The 22,586-nt window shown below is 50.5% G+C and overlaps 11 protein-coding genes across 11 annotated transcripts; 6 read left to right on the forward strand and 5 right to left on the reverse strand.

Annotated features, from left to right (window-relative positions):
- The first annotated feature begins 41 nt into the window (after positions 1-41).
- On the forward strand, positions 42-2,429 carry VE01_00508 (uncharacterized protein). Its single transcript, XM_018270039.2, has 2 exons — positions 42-118; positions 182-2,429. The coding sequence occupies exons 1-2, from the start codon at positions 63-65 to the stop codon at positions 894-896; spliced, it is 771 nt and encodes a 256-aa protein (XP_018135007.1). The 5' UTR covers positions 42-62; the 3' UTR covers positions 897-2,429.
- On the reverse strand, positions 886-3,058 carry HSV2 (Phosphatidylinositol 3,5-bisphosphate-binding protein). The gene is made up of 5 exons (XM_018270040.2): positions 2,481-3,058; positions 2,382-2,420; positions 2,219-2,316; positions 1,815-2,171; positions 886-1,761 (listed from the first exon to the last, which is right to left on the reverse strand). The coding sequence occupies exons 1-5, from the start codon at positions 2,587-2,589 to the stop codon at positions 1,195-1,197; spliced, it is 1,170 nt and encodes a 389-aa protein (XP_018135008.1). The 5' UTR covers positions 2,590-3,058; the 3' UTR covers positions 886-1,194.
- Positions 3,059-3,285: 227 nt separating this feature from the next.
- On the forward strand, positions 3,286-5,215 carry VE01_00510 (uncharacterized protein). The gene is made up of 8 exons (XM_059463279.1): positions 3,286-3,444; positions 3,503-3,534; positions 3,594-3,637; positions 3,695-3,811; positions 3,867-3,954; positions 4,009-4,146; positions 4,193-4,660; positions 4,713-5,215. Exons 1-8 carry the CDS (start codon positions 3,424-3,426, stop codon positions 4,945-4,947), a joined length of 1,143 nt encoding a protein of 380 aa, XP_059320138.1. The 5' UTR covers positions 3,286-3,423; the 3' UTR covers positions 4,948-5,215.
- Positions 5,216-5,707: 492 nt separating this feature from the next.
- On the forward strand, positions 5,708-7,127 carry VE01_00511 (uncharacterized protein). Its single transcript, XM_018270042.2, has 5 exons — positions 5,708-5,979; positions 6,033-6,103; positions 6,155-6,257; positions 6,344-6,754; positions 6,810-7,127. Exons 1-5 carry the CDS (start codon positions 5,809-5,811, stop codon positions 6,888-6,890), a joined length of 837 nt encoding a protein of 278 aa, XP_018135334.1. The 5' UTR covers positions 5,708-5,808; the 3' UTR covers positions 6,891-7,127.
- A 388-nt stretch (positions 7,128-7,515) lies between these two features.
- SHO1 (Transmembrane osmosensor) lies at positions 7,516-9,756 on the reverse strand. The gene is made up of 3 exons (XM_018270043.2): positions 8,857-9,756; positions 8,525-8,803; positions 7,516-8,471 (listed from the first exon to the last, which is right to left on the reverse strand). The coding sequence occupies exons 1-3, from the start codon at positions 9,010-9,012 to the stop codon at positions 7,926-7,928; spliced, it is 981 nt and encodes a 326-aa protein (XP_018135333.2). The 5' UTR covers positions 9,013-9,756; the 3' UTR covers positions 7,516-7,925.
- Positions 9,757-10,798: 1,042 nt separating this feature from the next.
- Positions 10,799-11,991, reverse strand: VE01_00513 (uncharacterized protein). Its single transcript, XM_018270044.2, has 2 exons — positions 11,698-11,991; positions 10,799-11,638 (listed from the first exon to the last, which is right to left on the reverse strand). The coding sequence occupies exons 1-2, from the start codon at positions 11,906-11,908 to the stop codon at positions 11,232-11,234; spliced, it is 618 nt and encodes a 205-aa protein (XP_018135332.1). The 5' UTR covers positions 11,909-11,991; the 3' UTR covers positions 10,799-11,231.
- On the forward strand, positions 11,879-14,462 carry VE01_00514 (uncharacterized protein). Its single transcript, XM_018270045.2, has 7 exons — positions 11,879-12,478; positions 12,544-12,629; positions 12,681-13,035; positions 13,101-13,329; positions 13,380-13,423; positions 13,483-13,598; positions 13,647-14,462. Exons 1-7 carry the CDS (start codon positions 12,402-12,404, stop codon positions 14,240-14,242), a joined length of 1,503 nt encoding a protein of 500 aa, XP_018135331.1. The 5' UTR covers positions 11,879-12,401; the 3' UTR covers positions 14,243-14,462.
- Positions 14,380-15,078, reverse strand: MRPS16 (37S ribosomal protein S16, mitochondrial). Its single transcript, XM_018270046.2, has 4 exons — positions 14,932-15,078; positions 14,840-14,874; positions 14,646-14,788; positions 14,380-14,590 (listed from the first exon to the last, which is right to left on the reverse strand). Exons 1-4 carry the CDS (start codon positions 15,006-15,008, stop codon positions 14,513-14,515), a joined length of 333 nt encoding a protein of 110 aa, XP_018135330.1. The 5' UTR covers positions 15,009-15,078; the 3' UTR covers positions 14,380-14,512.
- Positions 15,079-15,162: 84 nt separating this feature from the next.
- On the forward strand, positions 15,163-16,612 carry VE01_00516 (uncharacterized protein). Its single transcript, XM_018270047.2, has 7 exons — positions 15,163-15,405; positions 15,468-15,576; positions 15,643-15,708; positions 15,770-15,864; positions 16,056-16,152; positions 16,208-16,436; positions 16,492-16,612. The coding sequence occupies exons 1-7, from the start codon at positions 15,244-15,246 to the stop codon at positions 16,592-16,594; spliced, it is 861 nt and encodes a 286-aa protein (XP_018135329.2). The 5' UTR covers positions 15,163-15,243; the 3' UTR covers positions 16,595-16,612.
- Positions 16,613-17,284: 672 nt separating this feature from the next.
- RSR1 (Ras- protein rsr1) lies at positions 17,285-18,958 on the forward strand. Its single transcript, XM_018270048.2, has 9 exons — positions 17,285-17,833; positions 17,887-17,924; positions 17,980-18,006; positions 18,069-18,148; positions 18,202-18,224; positions 18,284-18,312; positions 18,371-18,380; positions 18,443-18,693; positions 18,767-18,958. The coding sequence occupies exons 1-9, from the start codon at positions 17,814-17,816 to the stop codon at positions 18,925-18,927; spliced, it is 639 nt and encodes a 212-aa protein (XP_018135328.1). The 5' UTR covers positions 17,285-17,813; the 3' UTR covers positions 18,928-18,958.
- A 33-nt stretch (positions 18,959-18,991) lies between these two features.
- Positions 18,992-22,581, reverse strand: WHI3 (cell cycle RNA binding protein). Its single transcript, XM_018270049.2, has one exon. It carries the CDS (start codon positions 21,983-21,985, stop codon positions 20,198-20,200), a length of 1,788 nt encoding a protein of 595 aa, XP_018135327.2. The 5' UTR covers positions 21,986-22,581; the 3' UTR covers positions 18,992-20,197.
- Between the last annotated feature and the right edge of the window lie 5 nt (positions 22,582-22,586).

A 22,586-nucleotide genomic window follows, 5' to 3' on the forward strand; every position in this document is an offset into this window, starting at 1 on the left:
TAAATAAGTAACAGGTCCTCCTGGGCACGACAACAACGTCAATCACACACAGTCCCGTAACCATGAATAGCATACGCCAAGTCCAAGAGCTGAACAGGAGAGAGCTAGAAAATGGAGTGTATGTTAAGGAAACTCCATTGAACTTGAGTTATAGTGGTTCACGCCTTCTAACGAGCATTAGTTCCCCAGAGGCGTCATGGCATTCCGACTACAAAGATACGGCGTATATTTACATAGGAGGGCTGCCGTTCCAGCTGTCTGAGGGCGACATCATAACTATTTTTTCTCAGTATGGCGAACCGACTTTTATAAATCTTGTGCGCGACAAAGAAACAGGGGAATCCAAAGGATTTGCTTTCCTGAAATACGAAGACCAAAGGAGTACAGACCTTGCCGTTGATAACCTCGGTGGCACAAAAATCATGAACAGAGTCCTTAGAGTTGATCATACAAGATACAAGAAGCAGGATGAGGAGCCAGATAAAGGACTTGTCCTGGACGATAAAGGCATTCGCTCGAATATAAACGACTCTGCGGGGCCCAATAACCACGGGAAGGAGAGAGAACGACTGATGTCGAAGGAGGAACGTGAGCTTAAGGCTCTCGAGGACGAACATGATGATGAAGACCCCATGAAAGAATTCCTTATTCGCGAGAAAAGGGAAGAGGTTGCGGCGAGGTTGCGGCGAGGTCAAGATGAGAAACCCAGATCCCGGGACCACAGAGAGAGGCACCACCACCGGAGTCGTCGCTCTTCCAGGTCACGTAGTCCTAGAGAAAGGGCTCACCACTCTCGTCGGGATAATTCTAGGAAAAGGTCACGTTACGACAGCCACAGGACCGTACGTGAAGATGAAGAGGTGAAATATGCACGTGGGTCGAAGGAAAAGTTCTAAGTTATTTCATGGCTGGAATTGATATGTGGTAACAACTAGGCCAACTACAACCAAAATTCGCATTTCCAGATACCAAGCCGGACGATAAGGATCTTGATCAACCGCCGCAAATATTATGTCTACTTCCAAATACTCGTATGTTTGCTGAAGAGATGCCGTAGATTCCCGGCTGCTTATTGGCTTGGTTTGAGTGGAATGCTCTTGGAATCGAACATCCATCGCCCAATTTTGGTCACGTTGATTGAGCATGCGCGGCCCAATCGTAATACCAAGTATTATTCCCTGATCGAGAGCCTCATCATGATGGGCCAAGATACCTCTTCCAGCCATCACGGACGCAATATCGCTTTCCATCCTCGCCTTCTGCAAGGATAAATTTTTCCCACCGCCCGTCACGTCCAGCACTAATGACAATGAGGCTGTGGTCACTGGTCCAGCCGATAACTCCCTTCCGCGGTCTAGAGGCTCCAGAAGTGCTGTCAAGAAGTGAGGACTCTTGAGGTACGGCATCGCCCATCTCGAAATGTGCCGATGCGAAAGAATAGATATCTGAGAACACACGTGGTAACATGGGTATTCTGCTGAGGATACCCCACTTCTGAGTTGGAGCTTCATCTCCCACCGGCGAAGGACTGCCACTACCCATCGATGTGAGGCGTCGGTTAGGATTGCTTGAATCTGGTCTTGCCACCTTTGAAGGATGGGGCATATCAAAGACATGCAACGTCGACTTGTCTGAGGTAACTGCCAGCATTTGGCTGGACGGTGAGATAGATATCGAAAAAATAGACGCATGGTCAACGCCCCGCCTTAACTCGGCAATACGAGCACCATTGCTTGTTCCAAATACGCGTATCAATGTGCCCTATGACGAATGTCAGACACTCCGGTGCAGGATATAGGACGAGAGATACTCACCGTCTCGCTTGCCGTTGCCATGATCTCACCGTCGGGACTAATTTCAATAGCCCGCAAGGGAGATGTATGTGCCGGGATGATTCGCACACCTCCCGTTTCCAGTTCAACCAAATGCACCTGACCTGGAGTACGCCCAGGGAACGCCAGCAATTGTGACGATAAGCAACAGAGGCCCAGGGGGTTGTCGGCAGTCTCGGAAATAGAAACCTTTTCTGGAGGGGAAGAGAAAACATACACATGGACGCTGTTCTGTAGTACGACGACGATCCGTTGTCTCGTTAATCGAACCCTTCGGACTGCAGTCCCAAATTCAAGAGTTATTACAGCCTTCTGTTTCGCATCATCCCATATTATCACCTGGCCGTCTCAGCGTATGTGGTGTTGAATCTCTGTGAATGTCTCACCTTATTGAGTGGGAATTTGGGTTGCTTCCCCCCTCCAACCAGTGCTATATAATTCGCTCTGGCCAACATGTCCACGGCTCCCACCCCGCCATTGAAATCTATGGCCGTAGGTTAGTTTTTAATAATGAGTGTGAACGTTCAACAGTCCAACAGGCACCCATACCTCGTGATGCCCGTAGCTCGCACGGGTCAGAATTGAAAACTACAAGAGACCATTAGAATAGTTCATAATTCAACATCAGCGGATGACTCCCCAACATACTACAAAACCCAGAGTCCAGCCCAACTGAAAAGCACGTTGCGTCGTCGTTGAAGGCTGCGTACAACGCCACAGGGCTAACCGACGGCTCGATGGTTGGCCTTGTATTCATATTCAGTAAATCTTGGCAGCTACGACTGCTATGAGGGCTAAAACAAAGGCAAATCTAGAAAGGGAAGCCTTTCGTTCTTGCTAAGCTAGGTCCTGTAGGCGCATTGCGGTTCTGTATGTGCTGTGGCGAAGAAGGTTTAACCCCGCCAGATCAGAAGGTTACGGTAGTTCCTGTCAAACACGGACTGATTTGACAAAAGGTCCCCGCCCTGGGCACGCGCGCCTCGACGTTCTAGCGGCAAATAACGTGATAGAATGTTTTAGGAAGTTCCTATTTATAAGTTTGCGTGATAAGTATTTTCTTTTCTCTCGAATTGGACGTCCTTGATGAGAATATAATGGGTAACTGAAGCCTTGTCAATTTTGCCTTTGGTCACAAGAGTGGTGGTATGGTAGGTGGTATGGATGGTATGGTAGTGTAGTAGCACCAAGATTGGTAGTAGCACCATAATAATATGGTTGAGAGTACTGGGAGTACTCCCTATGACATGGTACATCTAACTTGGTAAGGATGGTAAGGATTACCACTGTTAGTGCCTCTTCAGCCTCGTCTCTGCAAGTACCTTACCATAGTAGTACTACAGTAAACGTTAGTAGTGTATTCTGAAAGGGAGGTGGACCAAATAGGCTAGTCCCAATTTGACCCCATCACCTTACCTTGGGCCCTGAATTTCGCTACTTCCCAGTGCCAACCCCTAACTTTCATATCGGAGACCTCCCCATTAACCTCTTCTACACTCGGGAGCATCAACATCTCACTTACACCTCCTTCCACCATACTCTATTACTCTTCGAATTCAATTGCGCATCCCGATATCTAGATTGTCCGACAGCCATGTCTTCTCCATTGGGCGCAGTGAGCACTCCCTATCGCATACCGAACAAATCATTGTGCTAACCTTTAGATGTCCCAGATCCGGATCCGCAAGAAGAAGAACGTGAAGAAGTATGGCCTTGATCTGATTTACGCTTGAGATCTGCTGCTAACCTGTCTGTTTCCTTCAGAGGTATCCAATTCAGCATTGCTGTCGTGGGCGCATCTGGCTCTGGTGAGAGGATCTCCCTCAAACGCGTCTATCAGTGTCGGGAACTAACATTTTGAGAAGGCCGAACAACTTTCGTCAACACCCTCTGCGGCAAGAAGGTGCTTCCTGGCAAGGACGATGATGATGCAGCGAATGCGCATATCGAGGAAGGCGTCAAAATCAAGCCAATCACTGTCGGTGAGCAAAGCCTCGAATATACTGCCAACGGAAACAACACTGATTCGGATAACAGAACTCGAGTTGGACGAAGAGGGAACGCGTATTTCTCTAACTGTTGTCGATACACCCGGTTTCGGAGATCAAATTGACAACGAGGCGAGGTAGGAACTCATCAGAGATAGTCTCCTTATACGAGTTTACTGACAACGGTATAGCTTCGGCGAGATTGTTGGCTATCTCGAGCGACAGTACGATGACATTCTCGCAGAGGAGTCGCGCATTAAGCGTAACCCACGATTCCGCGACAATCGTGTTCATGCTCTTCTCTACTTTATTACTCCTACAGGACACGGGTATGCACCCCCTCATCTAAAGCGATATTCGATCTGACTGGTATAGACTACGTGAACTAGATATTGAACTCATGAAGCGACTTTCACCAAGAGTCAATGTGATCCCTGTCATCGGGAAAGCTGACTCTCTTACGCCCGCTGAGTTGGCCGAATCCAAGAAGCTTGTCATGGAGGATATCGAGCACTATCGCATTCCAGTGTACAACTTCCCTTACGACATCGAGGAGGACGATGAGGATACTGTCGAAGAGAATGCTGAGCTTCGAGGTCTCATGCCGTTTGCTATTGTCGGCTCTGAGGAAGTCGTTGAGATCGGTGGTCGCAAAGTTAGAGCCAGACAGTACCCGTGGGGTGTTGTAGAGGTTGATAACCCCAGACACTCTGACTTCCTTGCTATCCGTAGTGCTCTTCTGCACAGTCACTTGGCGGATCTGAAGGAGATTACTCATGACTTCCTCTACGAAAACTACCGTACCGAGAAGCTCAGCAAGAGTGTTGATGGCGGCGCTGGAGCGTAAGTTCCCCAGTGAGGAGATACAGTCGTATGTTTACTGATATTTTACTAGGGACTCTTCTATGAACCCCGAGGATCTTGCCTCACAATCTGTCAGGCTCAAGGAGGAGCAACTTCGCAGAGAAGAGGAGAAGCTGCGCGAGATCGAGATCAAGGTGCAGCGCGAGATCAACGAGAAGAGACAAGAACTTTTGGCCCGCGAGAGCCAGCTGAAGGAGATCGAAGCAAGGATGCACCGCGAACAGACTGCGCATCTCGAGGCCACGAATGGCCACGCCGAGGAGTGAGGTGCTAAAATGATTCCATTGCCGCGTTGTCAATCTTATTCTGGGACGATAGCGTTTCCCGACCGCCGAGCGATACCTCTTTGTGGATTGTTTTTGCATGGGAGAGGTATTTTTTGTACTCTCAAAACTCATGTAGCTTTTCTTTCAGTTTCTATTTTGCAAACAAGGAGACTCGGTTAAGCTGCCCTCAGTCTGTTACTAATATGCTACGAATGTTGAACGATGGTGTTGTACTATGTTAGAGTGTTATTCATGAAAATCTTCCCCCTGAATTGTTGCCCCCAAAAAAAATAAAGTGATATGCTACGTGGATGCCATACTACTGAGCCTGTTGGAGCATCGGCCTATTGAGGTATCACAGGAGAGACTCAAGAGGTTATATTATGACATTGAAGTGCTGCACTGTACAACTAAACGGATAGACGGTTACCGTGGCCCGTACCACAGCCTTACTACTTACTGCTTACTATACTGGACTATGCAAGTAAGCTAGGGAAAGAAAGAAAGAAGCTATATTCAAAGACTATACGGCACCTACACAAGCAAGTAAGCTGGGGAAAGAAAGAAGCTATATTCACAGACTGGAGAAGGTGTGGAGCCGCGGCTGCATGAATGATGGGTACGTACCTCTAGTATCGTACATGGATATTGGAGCAAGCGAATCATGACTAAGAAACGGTGACGACCCCTGTCGCCACTTGGTGGGACTCCCGTGGAGGATGTTGGAGCCTGCCGCTGACCTGACATCGCCTTGAACCTTCACAGATCAGATCAAGAGTATAGCTCTACTCCGTAACGGACCGCCAAACGAATTACCATACTACGAGGCTCAGCGGCTGGCTTCTATAACGCCTTGTGACGATGGCCGATACCACGAAATATACTCAGGCGCGCCAGCGCGATTCCCTCGATGACGCCCACTACACCCAGGCCCCACCATCGTATGAAGACCAGCCCAGCTCAAGCAGGGACGAAGACGCACTGCTCGGTGGCCCAAGGAACAGCGAGGATAATGTTCCAGATGACTTCAAGGTATTTGACCACGCTGGTCTAGTCCAGACATGATCATGACTGACTCGATTTAGTTTGGGGGATCTGTGGCGGAGGCCACAATCGATATTCGAATGCAGTTCGTACGAAAGGTCTACGCTATCCTGTAAGTTGCCCTTCCTCGCCCACCAGAGGGCTCTTTACTGACATAACCAAGCACTGTGCAATTGCTAGCAACCGCCGTCCTGAGCTCGATATCTTTCTTCCACAGTGGCTACAAGGACTGGATTCAGAGTAACCAGTGGATGATGTGGACTTCTGTATGCATTTCCGGCCCTTCATCCTGTTGATTTTTCGGTTTTGGGTTATCTTACAAATATTGAGCATCGTGCTGACATAGTCCCAGATGTTTGGTGCAATCGGGTTCATGTTACTCACGTATTGGAAACGGAAGTCCTATCCGACCAATCTCCTTTTCCTGGCCGGTTTCACAGGTCTCGAGGCATACGCCATCTCCGTGGTCGTGTCCTTCTACCAATCCCGACTTGTTCTCCAGGCTGTTTTGATAACCGCGGGGCTCTTCATTGGCCTGACCCTTTTCGCCTGCCAAACCAAGTATGATTTCACCTCGTGGATGCCATACCTGTTCGGTACGCTGTGGGCGGTGATATTGTTTGGCTTCATGGCAGCATTCTTTCCACATAACAGCACAGTTGAGTTGGCATACTCGGGAATCGCTGCGCTGCTTTTCTCGGCGTATATCCTTGTCGATACGCAGCTGATTATGCGTCATTATCACGTGGAGGAGGAGATTGCAGTAAGTGCAGCAGCCTTTGTGGAAATGACACCTCATTCTAACGGTACGATTGTAGGCAAGCATTTCCCTATACCTCGATATTCTCAACTTGTTCCTCGCCATTCTTAGGATCCTCAACAACCAGCAGAATAATTAAGGGCGGCACCGATTCAATATCCTGGGTTACAAGTAACCCTCTCCGCTCCAAGATATGGGGAAGTGAATAGCGTTTAATAGTGAAGATTACAGGGACAGGGTTTGGCGTCGACTACTGGGGATCAGTAGATGTTTTTTGGGAACTATCTTATGTTGTCAAAACGTATCCGTAACTTTTACTTTAGCACGCGTTGTCGTATCTGTATTCTAGGGCCTCTGAAGAATACATGCCAGTACCACGTATAATTTCATGTGGTTCATATAGTGAAGTAATCGCCGAGGTTTTCCACTTTCCCCTACTCAAGCCTTTGTCGTCAGTTGGTGGGTGCTGAGCTTATGCACTCCCACGAGCGGCAAACGCTCATCTGGGCCATATCAAAAGTTCACATGTTAGTAGCACTAGCATCATAACGCTCCCTGGGCGTATTGATGGGAAGGAACTGCTGGGAAGATTTGGGCATGGCAAGGGCGTTTGAAGGGTGTCTCCATAGAGTAGGCCCATAGAGCGAGCAGACCTCTAAATATACAGGCACGATCTGCAAATGGACCTCTGCCGTAGCACTCTTGACATCAATATTACAACACACTCTCCAGCAGCCTCCAAGCCAACCACAGACATATCAGGGGCCATATCAACAATATCTATAATTGTCATTTACACTTTTCAATTTCAACCAGTGAGTGTATTTATGTAACATTTTCCTGAGTCCACCACGAGATGGGAATGCCTGACGGCGAGTAGCCCAGATGTATGTGCCATATTCCCCCATCATCAATCCAACGCCAGTTGCAAGTCCAACAAGATGTCTTCCCTAGAATAAACCGCTAATACAGAACTTCCCAGCAGCCTCGACCGCACACGGACGAGGCGAGGCTGGCACTTTAAAAGGAACATGTCCCGCTCTCGTGCCTTTCGTGCCAGAGCCGCGGGGCCAGAGGGCAAGAATACATTAACAAAGGAAATTGATACCCGTACGATAGGGTGTGAGTACATAATCAGTCGTCATTACTTAAACCTGACAAATTCGCCATCGCACTATAATAGAATGAGATAATTCGAAGGGGCAATGCCCGTGTCGCCGTTGGCCTTCTTCGCTTGCCACCACCTTCCGCTCACGTCGGAAACCTCCAGGATCTCGTGTTTCGAGAAGCTGATCTCGTTGGCGTCGTCGGGGTTCGCCTCGTATGAGTAGATGGCCTTCGCCCTGTAGGGGTATTCTGTCGGTGCAACAACCTCAGGGACGGTCTGCTCGGGAATCTGGCTCGGTGCGCCGGCCCCAGAGTTGACGGGGGCGGGGCTGTTGCCGAAGCGCTGCTGGATAGATCCCTTATCGGTTCCCATCCCTGCGTTGGTGAAGCCGGACTGGACAGGTGACGAGGTTTCGAATCCATTGAGTTGCGCGGAGGTGTACATCTGTGGAGCCTGGCGCGAAATAGAGGTATCAGGTCGGCCGGTTCCGTAGGCGTGAGACATGCCGCGGTTGCTGCTCGCAGAAGGCTGCTCTTTGTGGAGAGCGAACGAGTCGAGGTAGGCGCGGGATACCGCAGATGGAGTAGATCCGAAGTAAAATATCCAAACAACCTATAGCGAGTCAGTATTATGTGCAAAACGGTGCACGTCGAAGGAGATCTTACGATAACCATGCAGAGAAGTATGTTTCCCGCAGCCATGGCATTCATCGACCCAACGGATTTGAAAATAACGCCGTTGACAGCTGAGCTTGTCAAGGTGAATCCAATAGCCAGGAAGCCAACGACTGCTACGCTATAAGTCGCAGAAGTGTTGGAAGCGATAACCACAAAGACGCCGATAATGCAGGCAAGCATGTAGAAGACGGCGAACCAGGCGTAGCTCTGCACGTCGCCGTTCACATCGGTGACAATCGACCCAATAAGGGCGATTAACCAGGCCAGCTAATGGGGAGTTAGTTGGTGAGATGGCATTCTGTTGTTTCGGCAAGACTTACCAGCGCTATGGAGAGTGTGGCCAGAGCGAAAGGGTCGCCGAAGACATTATCCATGCTCATCCCGCCCATTCCCCCAGAGCGCCCTCTCATCGACGAGCCCATATTGCCGTTCATTTTGCGTAGTGATGGGGAGTGCAGCTCTCCGTAAGATGGCATAAGGAAAGCCGGATCACTGATGGTATCCCGAATCCCCTTCCCAGATTATGCCGTGGGGAAGTCGGGTCGCAATTCAGTCGTCGGGTCCGTCGATAGGTACGGGTCAAAGGCTGAAGGAAGAGTGTCGCGCGTGATACGAGGCTGGTGATGAGCGACAAGGAAAGGACCGCGTGGAAAGGAAGGCGATGGAGAGCTCGACTAGCGGTATCTCTCAGGCGCGAATGCGAATGCGAATGGAATCAGCTGGCGACGTTGCTGGCTGAGGACGACGTCGTGGTGGCTGGCGGTGGGTTTGGGGTTGACAGTTGGCGAGACGGGGGAGAGACAATCTCGGGATAGCAGCACAGACCACACACACCACGGAGGAGTCCGTGTACGAGAATTTGAATCCGTATTTGAGGATTGGTGACTTGCGATTTTCAGGGCCAGTATGTATGTAAGTACAATGAGTACAAAGCAAAGCAAGTGGGTATAAGCCAAGGTAAATGGGCGATAGGCGGTAGTGAGCGGCAGAGGCAAAGGCAGAGGCAGAGGACAAAGAGAAGCAAATTGAATTGTGACGAGTTGTTAGACGGGCCAAGAGAGTGTGATGGGGGGAATTGTATGGTGTATGGGGTGTATAGTATGCGACGCGATGGGTGATGTGAGACGTGGGAGAAAATGAAATTGGGTAAGGGGAGCGTTTCGAAATAGGCTGGTTGGACGTGTTGACTGGGCTGTGGACTGGGCTGTGGACTGGGCTGTGGGTGGGTGTGGAGGAGGACTTTGGGCTGTGGGCTGTGGACTGTGGGCTGCTGTACTCCAGTGGACCTTTGGGAAACAGAGGAATATTGAGTTTTTAGCAGTACGACCAAGACGGTCCAGTAGGATGAAGCCAAAAGCCAATCAATGGTTCTACAGAAAAAGGGGTATTTTGGTGTGTCGGAGAAGAAAGGATGAAAAGAGAAGCCGGGTGGTGGGTGAATGGGTGAATATTGGGGAGTCGGAGAGAAAGAACAGGAGGATGAGAGGGATAGAGTGAGAAAGAGCACGAGGAGGGACGAGGAAGCACAAGCAAGCAGCACAGGGCTGGGTACAGCAGCAAATTGTAGTAGTATTCTAGAGAGTAATACGGGAATAAATACTTTGCGTGTGCAGCACTGGACCATACAAAAGTCAGTACCCTACACCACTCGGGATGATGGAGAGTGCAGTGCGGCAGTGCAGCGGATAGTGCAGCGGGCAGTCGCGTTAGTTCAGGGCCGGGACAGGAGGATGTGTTTTAAGGATGGGAGAGGATGGGAGAGGATGGGAGAGGATGGGAGAGGATGGGAGAGGATGAGAGGAGTATTCACAGGGGGGTGCTCGGAGGGTGTCAGGTACAAGCAGGGCTGAGATTAAATACAAGGAGTGTGCCTGAAGTACTACTGTAAGTGTATGTGTATAGTAGGCGTATAGGAGGTAGCATTTTATTACTGTGGCGCGTGAAAGGAGTATTTGGTACTGGGCAGTATACGAAAAATATGTGTGGGATGGGATGGGTGGGAGTGGGATGGGAGATGGATAGCCGTTGGGTGGTACTATAGGTGGATGGATGCGGTGGGATGGGATGGGGCAGTGGGGGAGTTTGGCGGAGGATGAATGGGACTGGAAGAAGAAGGGTGAATGGGACTGGATGGGACTGGATGGAAGTCGACGGGAGTGGATGGGAAGTGGGTTGGTGTGCATGGCATGGTACAGGTACAGTACACACGTACGTATACGCGGTCGTCGTGGCTGGTGGATGGCTGGTGGATGCGCCAGGAGTGTTTGAGAAATTGTATATTATCGCCCCGCCTGCCTCCTCCGTCCATCGCGTCGCCCTTTCTTTCACTTCTTTGGTTCGCTTGCATGGGACACGCTCCATCCGTTACTCCTCCTTCGTTTCAGAATCCTTACTTACATACTCCAGCCACTCCAGCACTCTCCTCTCCTCTCCTCTCCTCTCCTCCTGGCCTCCGCTAATTGCCATATCATATTAGATTAGCCACAGCCCAGTCAGGTGAAGGTTCAAAGGGTCGGTCAACGGTCAAAACGGTCTTCTGCCTTCTTCACTGAATACCCTGATCCGTACATCATATTGTACTATTATAATCGTAACTCATCATAAATCTGCTGCTCGCCCTCGGAGTCTCTGACTCGAAGCTGCATCTTGTATCTCCCTATTCCTCTCACTCACACCTCAGCCGCCGTTGTCTGTCTCATCCAGTAGCTTCCTCCTCCTGCCGCGCGATTTCTGCTCGGCGTACGCCTTGCTCCATGGTGTCAATCCTGCCCTCTATCTCTGCCCAGTGCTCGCCGGATTGTAAGATGTCCACAGAGTACCACCGCTGGAGGACGGCGGCTGTGCGCTCCTTCAGCGACGCAATAGTCTTCGTCTGCGCGGCCTGGAGTGCCTCGAGCTCCGAGACTTGAGGTCTTGTCGCGATGATCTTGGCGGACCGCTCGGCCTCAGGTATAGGGGTATCGCGTATCGACGTCAGGCTCGAGGCGGTCAGCGGGAATGAGGCTGCCGAGGAGAGGACGATGGCTGATTTGGAGGGTAGGTCAAGCAGAGATGGCGGGACCTCGCTATCGGGGCTGTAGAAGAGATCGGGATGTCGCGCACCTAACCGCAAAATGTGAGCTCATTGGTCGCCAACTACCACCTTCGGGGCATAAACTCACGAAGCTTCAATAGGTCCTGAGCAACCTTGGACTTCGCAGTGATCACGTCCAGACCCTTCTCTAGCTCGTGAAGCCGCTCTGCCACTGACTTCCGCTTGCGGCTGTTGGCATTGCCATCGAGATGTCCGTAGATTGTATACTCAGCCTGGCGTAGCCGGGCCTCCAGGAGATCAAGAGTCAGCCTAGCTGTATCATCCGCATCGTGATCCATTGGTATTGCATTTGGGTTCTATCGGTTTATTATACTCCGAGCAGTTGCTGGAGGACAATTGTTAGATATGCACTGACCATTTCCCCGATAACCAACGCGCCAAGGAAATGACAAGGCTGAGCATATTGTCAAACGGACCACATTGGGAATCATGACCTTGGAGTCTTGGGGTCGGCGCTAGCACTGAGCCTACATACTTGGCCCAATCTCGAGCGAAGAATAACCTCTCCCCAGACAGAACGCAAACCATTCTTCATAATTATACAGTTATCGCTCTCTTCAGCAACCAAGGCATTTGGTTGTCACGGCGCATGTAATGCGTCTGTTCCTACCCTTCAAACACCGACACTAAACCAGTATTTGTACCAAACCTCGTCGACATCCCAGATTGTCACGCCACCCACGATAACAGCGACCACATAAATCGTCAGACTTTCGACTCCGGCGACAAGATATTCCTCCACGCTCGTCAAGGGATATCGTGATTGATGCAATGGCCGCCTATTCCACCATCAATACGTCCGACGCCCTGAACCCCATGGACGGCCCTGAGGTTGGAGGGGGGAGACGGTAAGCATGCACACTATGGGTGGTGGTCTTGTGAGCAACAGCTGCTGATATCACCAACTATTCAGGCAGCGGCCTAAAAGGACATACAAAGATGCGGCTTTTTCAGGCCAGGCGTCGTGGATGAGCAGCAATATCAACTTGGTAAATACGAGTATGTTGCCATCATGTCCGTCGCCCAAAGGCCCTTACTGATTTTTACAAGTTATCGGCGCTGGAACTTTGGCAATGCCCCTCGCGATGGCCCATATGGGTATCCTCCTTGGAACAATCGTCATCATATGGTCGGCAATTACTGCTTCATTCGGCCTTTACCTACAATCTCGATGTGCACGCTACCTTGAACGAGGCCATGCATCATTCTTCGCCCTCTCTCAGATGACATATCCAAGTGCGGCAGTTATTTTCGACGGCGCAATAGCCATAAAGTGCTTTGGTGTTGGAGTCAGCTACCTCATCATCATTGGAGACTTGATGCCCGGAGTCGTTGAAGGATTCAATCCATCTGCGGCAAACGTACCATTTTTGGTTGATCGCCATTTTTGGATAACAGTCTTTATGTAAATACCCCCACCTGCCTATCCCTGAAGACTCAAATCTTGCAATCGCTACTAACTGATATCAGGCTGGTCGTGATACCTCTATCTTTCCTCCGACGCCTGGATTCACTGAAGTATACGAGCGTTGTTGCTCTCATCTCCATTGGATATCTGGTCATCCTGGTCGTGTATCACTTTGCAAAGGGAGACACTATGGCAGATCGAGGACCAATCCGCGTTGTGCAGTGGGAAAGTGCGATCGCCGCGCTCAGCAGTCTGCCTGTGATTGTCTTCGCCTATACGTGCCACCAAAATGTGAGTCTTCCCGATTGAGCGCTTCTGACATGCGGCCTAACAATAAACAGATGTTCTCCATTGTCAACGAGATTAAGGACAACTCCCCTCGCACGTGAGTTTTTTTTATAGATGCCAATTTGCTCATCTGCAAATGCTAATAAACGTTTGCAGTATCAAGACCGTCATCGGCGCGAGTATCGGGTCTGCTTGTTCTACTTACATCCTAGTCGCAATCACCGGGTATCTGTCGTTTGGCAGTGGTGTGGGCGGCAATATTGTCGGGATGTGTATGATATATGCTTTCTTTAACTTTGTGCTTTGCTGACATTTCCCAGACGTCCCTAATGTTGCCTCTACGATTGCAAAGGCTGCGATAGTCGTCCTCGTCATATTTTCATTCCCACTTCAAGTCCATCCCTGCAGGGCATCTGTTGTTGCCGTGCTTAAATGGCGTCCAGCCAGATGGACAAAGTCGAGAGAAACAAGCGTATCACCTTCGAGGGCTGCACCGCTACTTCCAGGGTCTACTGGCCACTCTGGCCGTGCTGAGGTCATTGGCGACGTCAAGTTTGCTGCCATCACGACCGTGATTGTTGTCCTCAGCTATATTGTAGCTATGTCTGTGTCGTCATTAGACACCGTCCTTGCTTACGTGGGTGCGACTGGCAGTACCAGCATCAGCTTTATCCTCCCCGGCATCTTTTACTACAAAATTTCTTCGCCTGATTCCATTCACCACCAGAGACTTGCAAAGGATGACGAGGATAGTGCTTCGGCCACGAACGGACTCTTTGAGGAGAGTGGCGCAGTCAGGAAGGCTTCTCACAAGGAAGCCATTATTCGCTATTTGGCATTGGGTTTGGTCATTTACGGTTTCATTGTCATGGCGACTTGCCTAATTACTAATACTTATTTCTTGATAGCGCGTTGAATTGAGCTTGGGTTTATGCTAAGTTGGGGGATAGTCTAGCGACAGCATTGTGTTGGGGTTGGCGTTTGTTTGGGGTTCTAAACAGATCGGTTAGATAGAGTTTGTCATTGGGGTTTCACGAGGCATGATATATGGATGGGAATCATAAGATTGTACATAAAATTACATAGAGGTCGATAACACAACAGTCATCTTGGACTGCAAATACAGATGCCTCGAGCCCCCTAATCTGACAAAACGCCACGCTATGCACTGCCCGAGTGAACATCACTACACTGCCTTCCCTGGTTCGCCCGTAGCCGGTTTGGCGCTCTGGTTTCCCCGGAATTTCGGCTCCATAAGCCCAACCTAGATATAAGTCAGCCTCTGTGTGATTCAGTCGTTATCCAAAATGAGCTCTCACCATAGAAAGCAGTCTCCAAGCTGGATCCGACGGCTGTGCGCCAACTCCGAGCCAGTATCTCGCCCTCACGGAGTCCAACCGAATGTCCTTAAACGGCCTTCCCTCGCCATCCTCTGGCTTCTTTGGTATCGGGTCATATGTGCCTGCTAATTGTTAGTGACCTGCTCCTCCCCAGCCATCAATCCTTCACATACCGAGCACCTCGAGCGGCTTGCTGTTTCTAGCGGTTCTAGAGCACGATCAATTAGTCTTCGTTCCCCCTCAGGTACGCTCCAGACCGACAAACCTCGCTTGCGCCACCACAATGTTGTAGAATGGGGCCTTCCGCTTCCCAAATCGTGCTAGGCGTATCTTGACAACCATGATGTGCGGATTGACAATGGTCGGGGCTGTGAGGTGGTCGTTCGAAATCTCGGAAACGCGATGCGACAACTTTTGGCGGTTGGCGGTTCATCGGGAAATTATATCGCCGACCCTCGTTTTGGCACTTTGCAACTGATGGATTATGTAAGCATGGGTTGGGTTTCTGGGCGGTATCATGACATCAGATTTGACGGTATCTGGTGCGATTGAATAATTATAAGAGCTAGGTTGACGCATGGTTACTGACCTGTTTATTGTTTTTGACCGAAGATATTGTTCTTTCGAGGCACTTTACAAGTGGCTTTGTTTAAGCTACATTTTAATTCTCACCTTCCCGTACTTAGTGGGTTCCGCGCAATATATCCATTATATTCCACCCTCAGAAATGGCTTTGAAGGTGAGATACTGTCATTTTTCTGGTATATACCAATCTTCAAGATTGAGGCTTACAGGATGAAGACTCTAAGCGCCAAGAGCGCCGCTGCTCTCGATCAAGACCTGATGACTGTCGGTGCCTTTTCCATCGATCAGCTGATGGAACTGGCAGGCTTGTCAGTATCACAAGCTGGTATGTGCGACGGGAATCTTGGGCCGTTGGTCCCACAAGGCTGCTCAGTCTTCTAACTTGTACCAGTCTACCGTCTTCATCCTCCGAGCAGAGGTCGCCGCATCTTGGTTGCATGCGGCCCTGGTAACAATGGTGATAGGCCTCCTCCAATTAAGTCACCCAGAGAGTAGAAGATACTGATATGAATACGAAGGCGGAGATGGCTTGGTCGCAGCCCGGCATCTTTGGCACTATGGCTATAAACCGACAATATATTATCCCAAGCAAAGCAAGAACGACCTGTATCAGGTAGGTTTGAGTATCTCTCTATCTCAGAATGCCCCCAGTCCCAAGCTACTCATTCCCATTCCACGGAAAGAAAGAGCTTCCATGGGCCGGTTTACCCATATTGCTTAGTTTAATGTTTCGCCACGTCTCTCCGTGCTCAATCTGCGTTGCCTTCTGGTGATTTGGACAAATGCTAACATGCTCCTCGACAGCGTCTATCTACTCAGTTGAAAGCCCTAAACATTCCCTTTGTAGATGACTTCCACTCTGCTATTGAAGAGACAGATCATGTGGTCGATGCGATCTTTGGTATGTAATACCATGAAGTTATCAAGGCTTGACATCTCATTGGCCGCAAAAATAGGGTTCAGTTTTACTGGCGAAGTGAGAGACCCATTCGGTCCTGTTATAGAGGCTTTGGCAAAGTCCAGGGTAGAAGTAACTTCTGTTGATGCCCCATCCTCATGGAACATTGAATCAGGTCCTCCAAGTTCGGGACCAGGAAAGGATTTTAATCCTACCTCACTTGTCAGTTTAACGGCTCCAAAGCCGCTGACGAAGTGGTTCAAGGGAAGGCATTTCTTGGGAGGCAGGTGAGTGGTTGAGCACATTTCTGGGACTTCGAGAATCGTAGCTGACAGTCAGAAGATTCGTCAGCCCAGGTATTGCGAAGAAATATGACCTGTCAATTCCAGAGTATCCTGGGATTGATCAGGTTGTGGAGCTTGACAATCCCAACGGAAAGCTATGAGGGAAAATTATGCGAATTATAATATATTTAAATTGCCGGTTATTGACCACCGGTGAAATTCATCCACTCTCTCATCAACTAGTGAATTTACCATTTCTATCTAAGCCAGACATATGATTATCCCATAGAGATGGCATAGAGGACCCGTATAGAGCAGCCGCCCAGAGATGTCTATTTTGAGCTTTGAGAGATGCAGCACGACAGCACCTGCAAGGGCGAATTAACGACCATGCAGAGCGCCCGATGCACACCCACCATAACAGTCGGGCTCACCGGGACGAGCCCTTTACAGGTAGACGAGGATTATTGACGTTTCAACTCGCAGTAATCGGTGTTATGGGTATCAATTTGTATATTTTAGGAAAATAAAGTGACGTTGCAGACTGAAATAATAAGAATAAGATACCTCTGTGCCCCGCCATCCCGACTACACCGCGGTAGCTCCCTAGGACCCCTATACATAGCAGTTATGACAATACATGCCCGGATTATCGAAATAAAGATGTCGATCGTGTCATATGCCAACAACCGCTTCTTGTAGTTTTAGTGTGGGAAAGAAAAAGGAACCCCTCAACTTGTCTACGTGCCAAGGAGGGCCAGTCCAAAGCGACAGAGTCTGTCATGCAATACATATGCATGGGATCTTCCCGTACAGCCGTAGTCTGGTGGAGAGAACCATCATATATGGGTTTGGTCTCCACAAACCCTATTCAAACCTTTCCCCCCAATATTAATATGTGAAAGGCTCGCAGCAAAACACGACCGCCCCGCAATCTCCAGTTCTGTTGTCAGCTATTACTAGCCATTGATAGCCACTGTGCTGACACTGCAAAAGGTTACGCGCTCCCTCACCGAGCTCCTTCCGACGCAGGTACGAAGCTACACGACAGACACAGCGCCCGTTATCTGCTAGAATTTCGCGCCCCAATCTACCTTCCTTTTCGCAATTTTGCAGGGCCCCAAAACTTCCGTCCGTCGGGAAATTTCCCACGCACAAGAAAATTCGCCCGAGCCATTTTCACGTGACGTGACCTAGATTCTCTGCCAAGAGGGGAGACCGCTGCTGGGGCCATCCACTCCCTATTCCATACTCACATAAGTAGAGAGGGGCTGAGAGATAGGGCTGTGGAGCCACAACTAGACCCTTAGAGAAGGCTATCACGGGAGGCAAAACGCAGAGGTACAGAGCCAATTGGCTCAATCGGACTACTCCTTGATCATGTCCAACAGGTACCAGAGGTTTGACGCCTTGACACCGCCGGGGACGTGCTGTTTCTGACCGCATATTATAGCAACAGGAGGGACTATCATATCGTCGTTCTGGGCGCAGGTATGACCCCCCCCAACACGGACCTGAAGAGCAGCTGAAGCTAACGAGGCACAAGGTGGCGTGGGCAAGAGTTGCCTTACTGGTACTTTGTCTACATGACACTGAATCCCAGCAGCGTAAACGAGTATCTGACACCCAATATAGCACAGTTTGTCCAAAATGTGTGGATAGAGAGCTATGATCCCACCATCGAGGATTCGTACAGGAAGCAGATCCAAGTCGATGTAAGCCCTCCCTATCAATGTCTTCGTTTCCCAACTAACATCGCTGTCCACAGGGGAGGCAATGCATGCTAGAGATGTACGGATCCCCCAACCCCCTGACCAGGCCCCCAAGAGCCCCCAACTCACGCCTCACAGTCTCGACACCGCAGGAACTGAACAGTTCAGTAAGTCCACTTAGAGACCTCGATCACGCGATCCTCTCTTGCTGACCCTCCCACCTAGCCGCAATGAGGTAGGACCAGTCTCTCCGCCGCCACCCCCCCCGTGATTCCAGAAACCTAATTCCGCTCCTAGGGAACTGTACATGAAGACGGGCCAGGGCTTCCTCCTCGTCTTCTCCATCACCAGCCGCAGCAGTCTCGAGGAGCTCTCCGAGCTGCGCGAGCAGATCATCCGCATCAAGGACGACGAGCACGTGCCCATCGTCATTGTGGGGAATAAATCCGACCTCGAGGGCGACCGCATGGTGAGTCGGTCCAAGGCGTTCGCGCTGAGCCAGAGCTGGGGCGATGCGCCGTATTACGAGACCTCGGCGAGGCGACGAGGTGAGTTTGCGTCCCTACCCCGTCCATGCCATCCGTGAAGGCAGTCACCACGTGCGGAATCTCATGCATACAGCGAATGTCGATGAGGTCTTCATCGATCTCTGCCGGCAGATCATCCGCAAGGGCAACGACGTGACGCAGGAGCCGGAATACGAACCCGAGGTGCCAAAGAAGGAGAAGACGCGCCGGCACCTGCTGCGCCGGAAGGACGGTCCTCGGTGCACGATTTTGTGAGCGTGGAGCGGGTATGGCTCGAGGAGGGGGGCGAGGGGCAGGGGAAGGGGGATGATCCGCGCGGCCCTTAGATAGTTGGTGCGAGCCTGAAGGAGTCTGGAATAGACAAAATCTCAGGAGCGCGATTTGATGGATCTAGATCATAATTATATGTACAGGGATATGATCTCTACAGTCTTGTCTCCTGGCGAATAAAGCACAGTGTTATCTATATGCCTCGGCTAATGCGTCACTGCTTGTATTTGCGGCACTCTGCCTGGTGCCAGATATGATATTGCATGTGTTATGCTACCAGTGCGCGTGCCCGACCATGTGCGACTTTCTCAAGAGGTATCACCAGGTAGACTTAATAGTCGCGGAAAAAGCGTACCAACAAATGATGTGATGATGTGAACCTGCAATCGAAACCGAACAGAAGTATGCCATGGAGCAACAACAAAAATCTATATGTAGGTATTCCGAATCAACTGAGCACACTCCCTAGCTATGTGGGCATCCGGACTCTAAAATGATCGAAAACAAAAAATCAAAGTAGACGCCGTGAATCCGAGCACCCCTCGGATTCTCCGGCCAAACCCAAAACAAGACAAGACTGCAGCAAATAAAAAGGGACTGAGTAGCTTTCAACACACAGCCACTTCCGTTTAACATACATATGCTCCCAGCGCAAGAAGCTAGCCGTGTCTCCCCAGGGAGGAGGGGAATAAAAAGGTATGCCTGCCTGTCCATGCGCCCAACATGCAAATCCCACATGATGCGCCCAGATCGTACAGACGATTTCAAAAGTTTGCAAAAATAAAAAGCAGAAACAAAAGGTAATTATGTTGACACCGTCCCTCACCTGCTGCGCCATCCCTAAAAATGAGAGCAAGAAACGAAGAATTTGTTTCGAAAAGGACAGAACACCAAAATCGGAGAAAAGAAAATTGAACTCCTTTGCTAGCCATGCAATCCCATGCCCCCATAAAAATTGTATCGTCCCACAGAACCTTGTGCTAATGTGTGTCTGCCGATATTGTGCGCTCCGTTGTTGTAGATGCGTATGTGACATCATGATTCGAAAAGCGCCACGCTATGAAAGATGCACCAAGTGTAAATGCGACCAGATAAATCCGCATTATTGCATGCCAGTGTAGGAGGATGGTAGGGGATGAGGTCCTGCACTTCCCGAGCCCATAAACACCAGATTGCTTTATTAATTGTGCCGCCAAATCCACATTAAAAACGAACCCAAACGCCGTGTCAGCAGGACCACGCTGCTTCTTGCCATCTATCTTCCCATCATGTAGGCTGGAGGGAAGCCATTATTTGCGCCGTTTGTTGTCGCCGCCTGGCTCATGGCAGCAGCCATGGGGCCATTGTAAGGAGGGCCATTCCACCCATTCCCTGCACCGCCACCGTATGCTACTCCGTAGTGGCCGTTTGTCACAGCCATGGGATTCATGATAGAACCGTATTGAACCCTACTCGGCCCAAGACCCGGAGGTGCCGCAAGGCCTGGTGGGGGTCCGTTTGCCGTGCTGAAACCAGGCCCAGAGATGTTGTTGTTCATCATGCCATTCATGCCATTCATGTTTTGCATGATGCCGGGAGGTGCAGGAGGGCCTGGTGGGCCCGAACCTTGGCCAGATCTGACGCCGAGAGGGTTCTTGGAAAAGCTCAATCGAATGCCTCCTTTGACGCTGTTGTGCAACGGGTGTCCATAGAGCTCATGTAGAGCCTTGGTGGCAAATGATACGTCTTCGAACTCGACGAAACACATGGGCCCATTTTGCTTTGTCCTAAAGCACAACCGCTTGTAGCCGCGCTGCTTTGAGAACATAGCCTTGAGTTCGTCCTCCGAAGTGTCTATTGGGAGATTGCCGACATAGAGGGTATTGCATGGAGGGTTTTGATCTGCTGGATTCACAGGTGGGAAGCTATGCCTTGGATAGTGCTGATTTCCAAGCTGGTACGGAATCGGTGGCGCGCCGTTACTCATCATAGTAGGTGACATGGTAGCCGTCTGGGGTTGCATGGATGGCATGTGCGTCGATGCCGTGTAGTTGGGTGCTGAAGGTGCCGGGGTAATGTGATTCGTGTTTAACGACAAGCTGTTCATTCTCGAAATTGGTAACTGTGGGATTGTTGCACGCCGCGGTTGAGCTGATGCAGCTCCGTTCTCTGCGTAAGCGACTGGGTCTTTCAGAAGCTCACCCGTCTCATCATCGTCCATGGTGTCGTTGTTTATCAGTGTCTTGCCACTGATATGCGTTCGCTCGCTCAAATGATTGCCGATAGGAGACTGCGGTGAGAAGAGACTCTGATAATGCGTACCTGAATCGGGATTTGGTAGTTCGTTGCTCCCATAAAGGGTAGTGTTTGTCGGCGATATTCTTTCCATAGTCTGAAACGTATCGTTGAACCTGGATGACTGGCGCGGTGTTGGCCCTGCTGATGAAGCTGAAGATGTATTGCTTGCAGGACCTCCGTTAAACGTCGAGTTTGATGCGCCATCCACGGTGTATTTCCTCGGCATGGGTGGACTGCTTGGGAATATCTCGACGACCATCTGCGCGTCGTTGGAAATATTCGGCTTGCCGTTGAGGAGTCGCTGCGCCTCATGCGCACCTGCAGGAGATTTGAAATGTAGGATCGCAGATCTGAATCCCGCATCCTCTGATTTTTCTATTGGGAGAACCTCTGCCTCGGTGAACTCCTTTGACCATACGACCATGGAGCGCAGCGAATCTTCGGTTGTTTTGAGCGGTAGCTTGCGGATGAGAATGGCCGAGGTCGACGACAACAGCGTAGATGCGCCCTGCTGGCCAGGGTTTGACGCGCCGTCGCGATCGAACGCGGTCATGGAGGACATTTGTAGTTGTTGGTACGCTGCTTGGGATCCGTTCGGCGCGGCGCGATATTGCTGCCCTTGCGGGACAAAGACCGGGGCATCCATCGCATGCTTCACCGTCGCGTTATTCAGGAAGGGACTCGTATGGCTCGAAGAGAGCGGCTGGTTCTGGGCCGACGACATTCGCGGGCTGGACCTGCCCGAGCTGAGGCTGCCGACGTTCATGCCTTGCAAGGCGGCGCAGAGATAAGATGAAACCGAAGTACCAGGGCTGGCTCGAGGTGATGCGACAGGACGTATCTCGGGCGCAACAAGGCTCAGACTTTGCGCGCGTCAGGATGGACGGTCACCATTGACCTCCCCAATAAAAGCCGCGATATAAATAGTCGAAAGGTGACAAGAGCGTCGCAGAATATTTTTTGTCGTTATCAAGATGCGATCTTGGGCTTCGAGAGGTGGGGGGTTTGGCCGGCGTGTATCGTTGATGAAGGCGGTGGGTGGTCGTAGCGGTATGTAGGTTGCCAGGTCGGATTCGGGTACCTTGCGTTGGTCTGTGTCTTGAGTGGCCGCGCGAAGCCGACCACCTTGTGGATAAAGTGGGCAGGTATATCGTTTGGATCGTAAGTATACTTGAAGTATGTGCAGACGTGCAGGTGTGTAGATGAGAACAAGACGACGACAACGCGAACAAAAGTCGCGCCCTGGTTATCGCGATATGAGTCGCGTAATCACGGAAGAAAGGTGTGGCGATTGAGGCGGAGGTGAGAAATAAGAGGAAGAGGAGGAGACAGGCTGAGGACTATTTTTGAAGGGGGGGGGGGGGGGG

Source organism: Pseudogymnoascus verrucosus (assembly GCF_001662655.1).
Source record: "Pseudogymnoascus verrucosus strain UAMH 10579 unplaced genomic scaffold scaffold_1, whole genome shotgun sequence".
NCBI lineage: Eukaryota > Fungi > Ascomycota > Leotiomycetes > Thelebolales > Thelebolaceae > Pseudogymnoascus > Pseudogymnoascus verrucosus.

Bases quoted from the DNA above. Each gene is read 5' to 3' on its own strand.
- MRPS16 (XM_018270046.2), bottom strand. From the start codon at position 15,008: ATGGTTGTCAAGATACGCCTAGCACGATTTGGGAAGCGGAAGGCCCCA. The intron at 14,875-14,931 runs GTTTGTCGGTCT...ATCGTGCTCTAG, and splicing joins ATTGTGGTGGCGCAAGCGAG to AACCGCTAGAAACAGCAAGC. The intron at 14,591-14,645 runs GTGAGAGCTCAT...ACTTATATCTAG, and splicing joins CTTGGAGACTGCTTTCTATG to GTTGGGCTTATGGAGCCGAA.
- SHO1 (XM_018270043.2), bottom strand. From the start codon at position 9,012: ATGCCATCTTACGGAGAGCTGCACTCCCCATCACTACGCAAAATGAAC. The intron at 8,804-8,856 runs GTAAGTCTTGCC...ACTCCCCATTAG, and splicing joins CCACACTCTCCATAGCGCTG to CTGGCCTGGTTAATCGCCCT. The intron at 8,472-8,524 runs GTAAGATCTCCT...GACTCGCTATAG, and splicing joins TACTTCTCTGCATGGTTATC to GTTGTTTGGATATTTTACTT.
- VE01_00514 (XM_018270045.2), top strand. From the start codon at position 12,402: ATGGCCGCCTATTCCACCATCAATACGTCCGACGCCCTGAACCCCATG. The intron at 12,630-12,680 runs GTATGTTGCCAT...GATTTTTACAAG, and splicing joins TATCAACTTGGTAAATACGA to TTATCGGCGCTGGAACTTTG. The intron at 13,330-13,379 runs GTGAGTCTTCCC...AACAATAAACAG, and splicing joins CCTATACGTGCCACCAAAAT to ATGTTCTCCATTGTCAACGA.
- VE01_00513 (XM_018270044.2), bottom strand. From the start codon at position 11,908: ATGGATCACGATGCGGATGATACAGCTAGGCTGACTCTTGATCTCCTG. The intron at 11,639-11,697 runs GTGAGTTTATGC...TTTTGCGGTTAG, and splicing joins TCAGGACCTATTGAAGCTTC to GTGCGCGACATCCCGATCTC.
- VE01_00510 (XM_059463279.1), top strand. From the start codon at position 3,424: ATGTCTTCTCCATTGGGCGCA. The intron at 3,812-3,866 runs GTGAGCAAAGCC...TTCGGATAACAG, and splicing joins AATCAAGCCAATCACTGTCG to AACTCGAGTTGGACGAAGAG. The intron at 4,147-4,192 runs GTATGCACCCCC...TGACTGGTATAG, and splicing joins ATTACTCCTACAGGACACGG to ACTACGTGAACTAGATATTG.
- VE01_00508 (XM_018270039.2), top strand. From the start codon at position 63: ATGAATAGCATACGCCAAGTCCAAGAGCTGAACAGGAGAGAGCTAGAA. The intron at 119-181 runs GTATGTTAAGGA...AACGAGCATTAG, and splicing joins AGAGAGCTAGAAAATGGAGT to TTCCCCAGAGGCGTCATGGC.
- VE01_00511 (XM_018270042.2), top strand. From the start codon at position 5,809: ATGGCCGATACCACGAAATATACTCAGGCGCGCCAGCGCGATTCCCTC. The intron at 6,258-6,343 runs GTATGCATTTCC...ACATAGTCCCAG, and splicing joins AGTGGATGATGTGGACTTCT to ATGTTTGGTGCAATCGGGTT. The intron at 6,755-6,809 runs GTAAGTGCAGCA...GTACGATTGTAG, and splicing joins ACGTGGAGGAGGAGATTGCA to GCAAGCATTTCCCTATACCT.
- VE01_00516 (XM_018270047.2), top strand. From the start codon at position 15,244: ATGGTTACTGACCTGTTTATTGTTTTTGACCGAAGATATTGTTCTTTC. The intron at 16,153-16,207 runs GTATGTAATACC...CCGCAAAAATAG, and splicing joins TGTGGTCGATGCGATCTTTG to GGTTCAGTTTTACTGGCGAA. The intron at 16,437-16,491 runs GTGAGTGGTTGA...GACAGTCAGAAG, and splicing joins AGGCATTTCTTGGGAGGCAG to ATTCGTCAGCCCAGGTATTG.
- WHI3 (XM_018270049.2), bottom strand. From the start codon at position 21,985: ATGAACGTCGGCAGCCTCAGCTCGGGCAGGTCCAGCCCGCGAATGTCG.
- RSR1 (XM_018270048.2), top strand. From the start codon at position 17,814: ATGTCCAACAGGTACCAGAG. The intron at 17,834-17,886 runs GTTTGACGCCTT...CGCATATTATAG, and splicing joins ATGTCCAACAGGTACCAGAG to CAACAGGAGGGACTATCATA. The intron at 18,007-18,068 runs GTACTTTGTCTA...CACCCAATATAG, and splicing joins GGGCAAGAGTTGCCTTACTG to CACAGTTTGTCCAAAATGTG.
- HSV2 (XM_018270040.2), bottom strand. From the start codon at position 2,589: ATGAATACAAGGCCAACCATCGAGCCGTCGGTTAGCCCTGTGGCGTTG. The intron at 2,317-2,381 runs GTATGGGTGCCT...CTACGGCCATAG, and splicing joins CGAGCTACGGGCATCACGAG to ATTTCAATGGCGGGGTGGGA. The intron at 2,172-2,218 runs GTGAGACATTCA...TGAGACGGCCAG, and splicing joins CCAAATTCCCACTCAATAAG to GTGATAATATGGGATGATGC.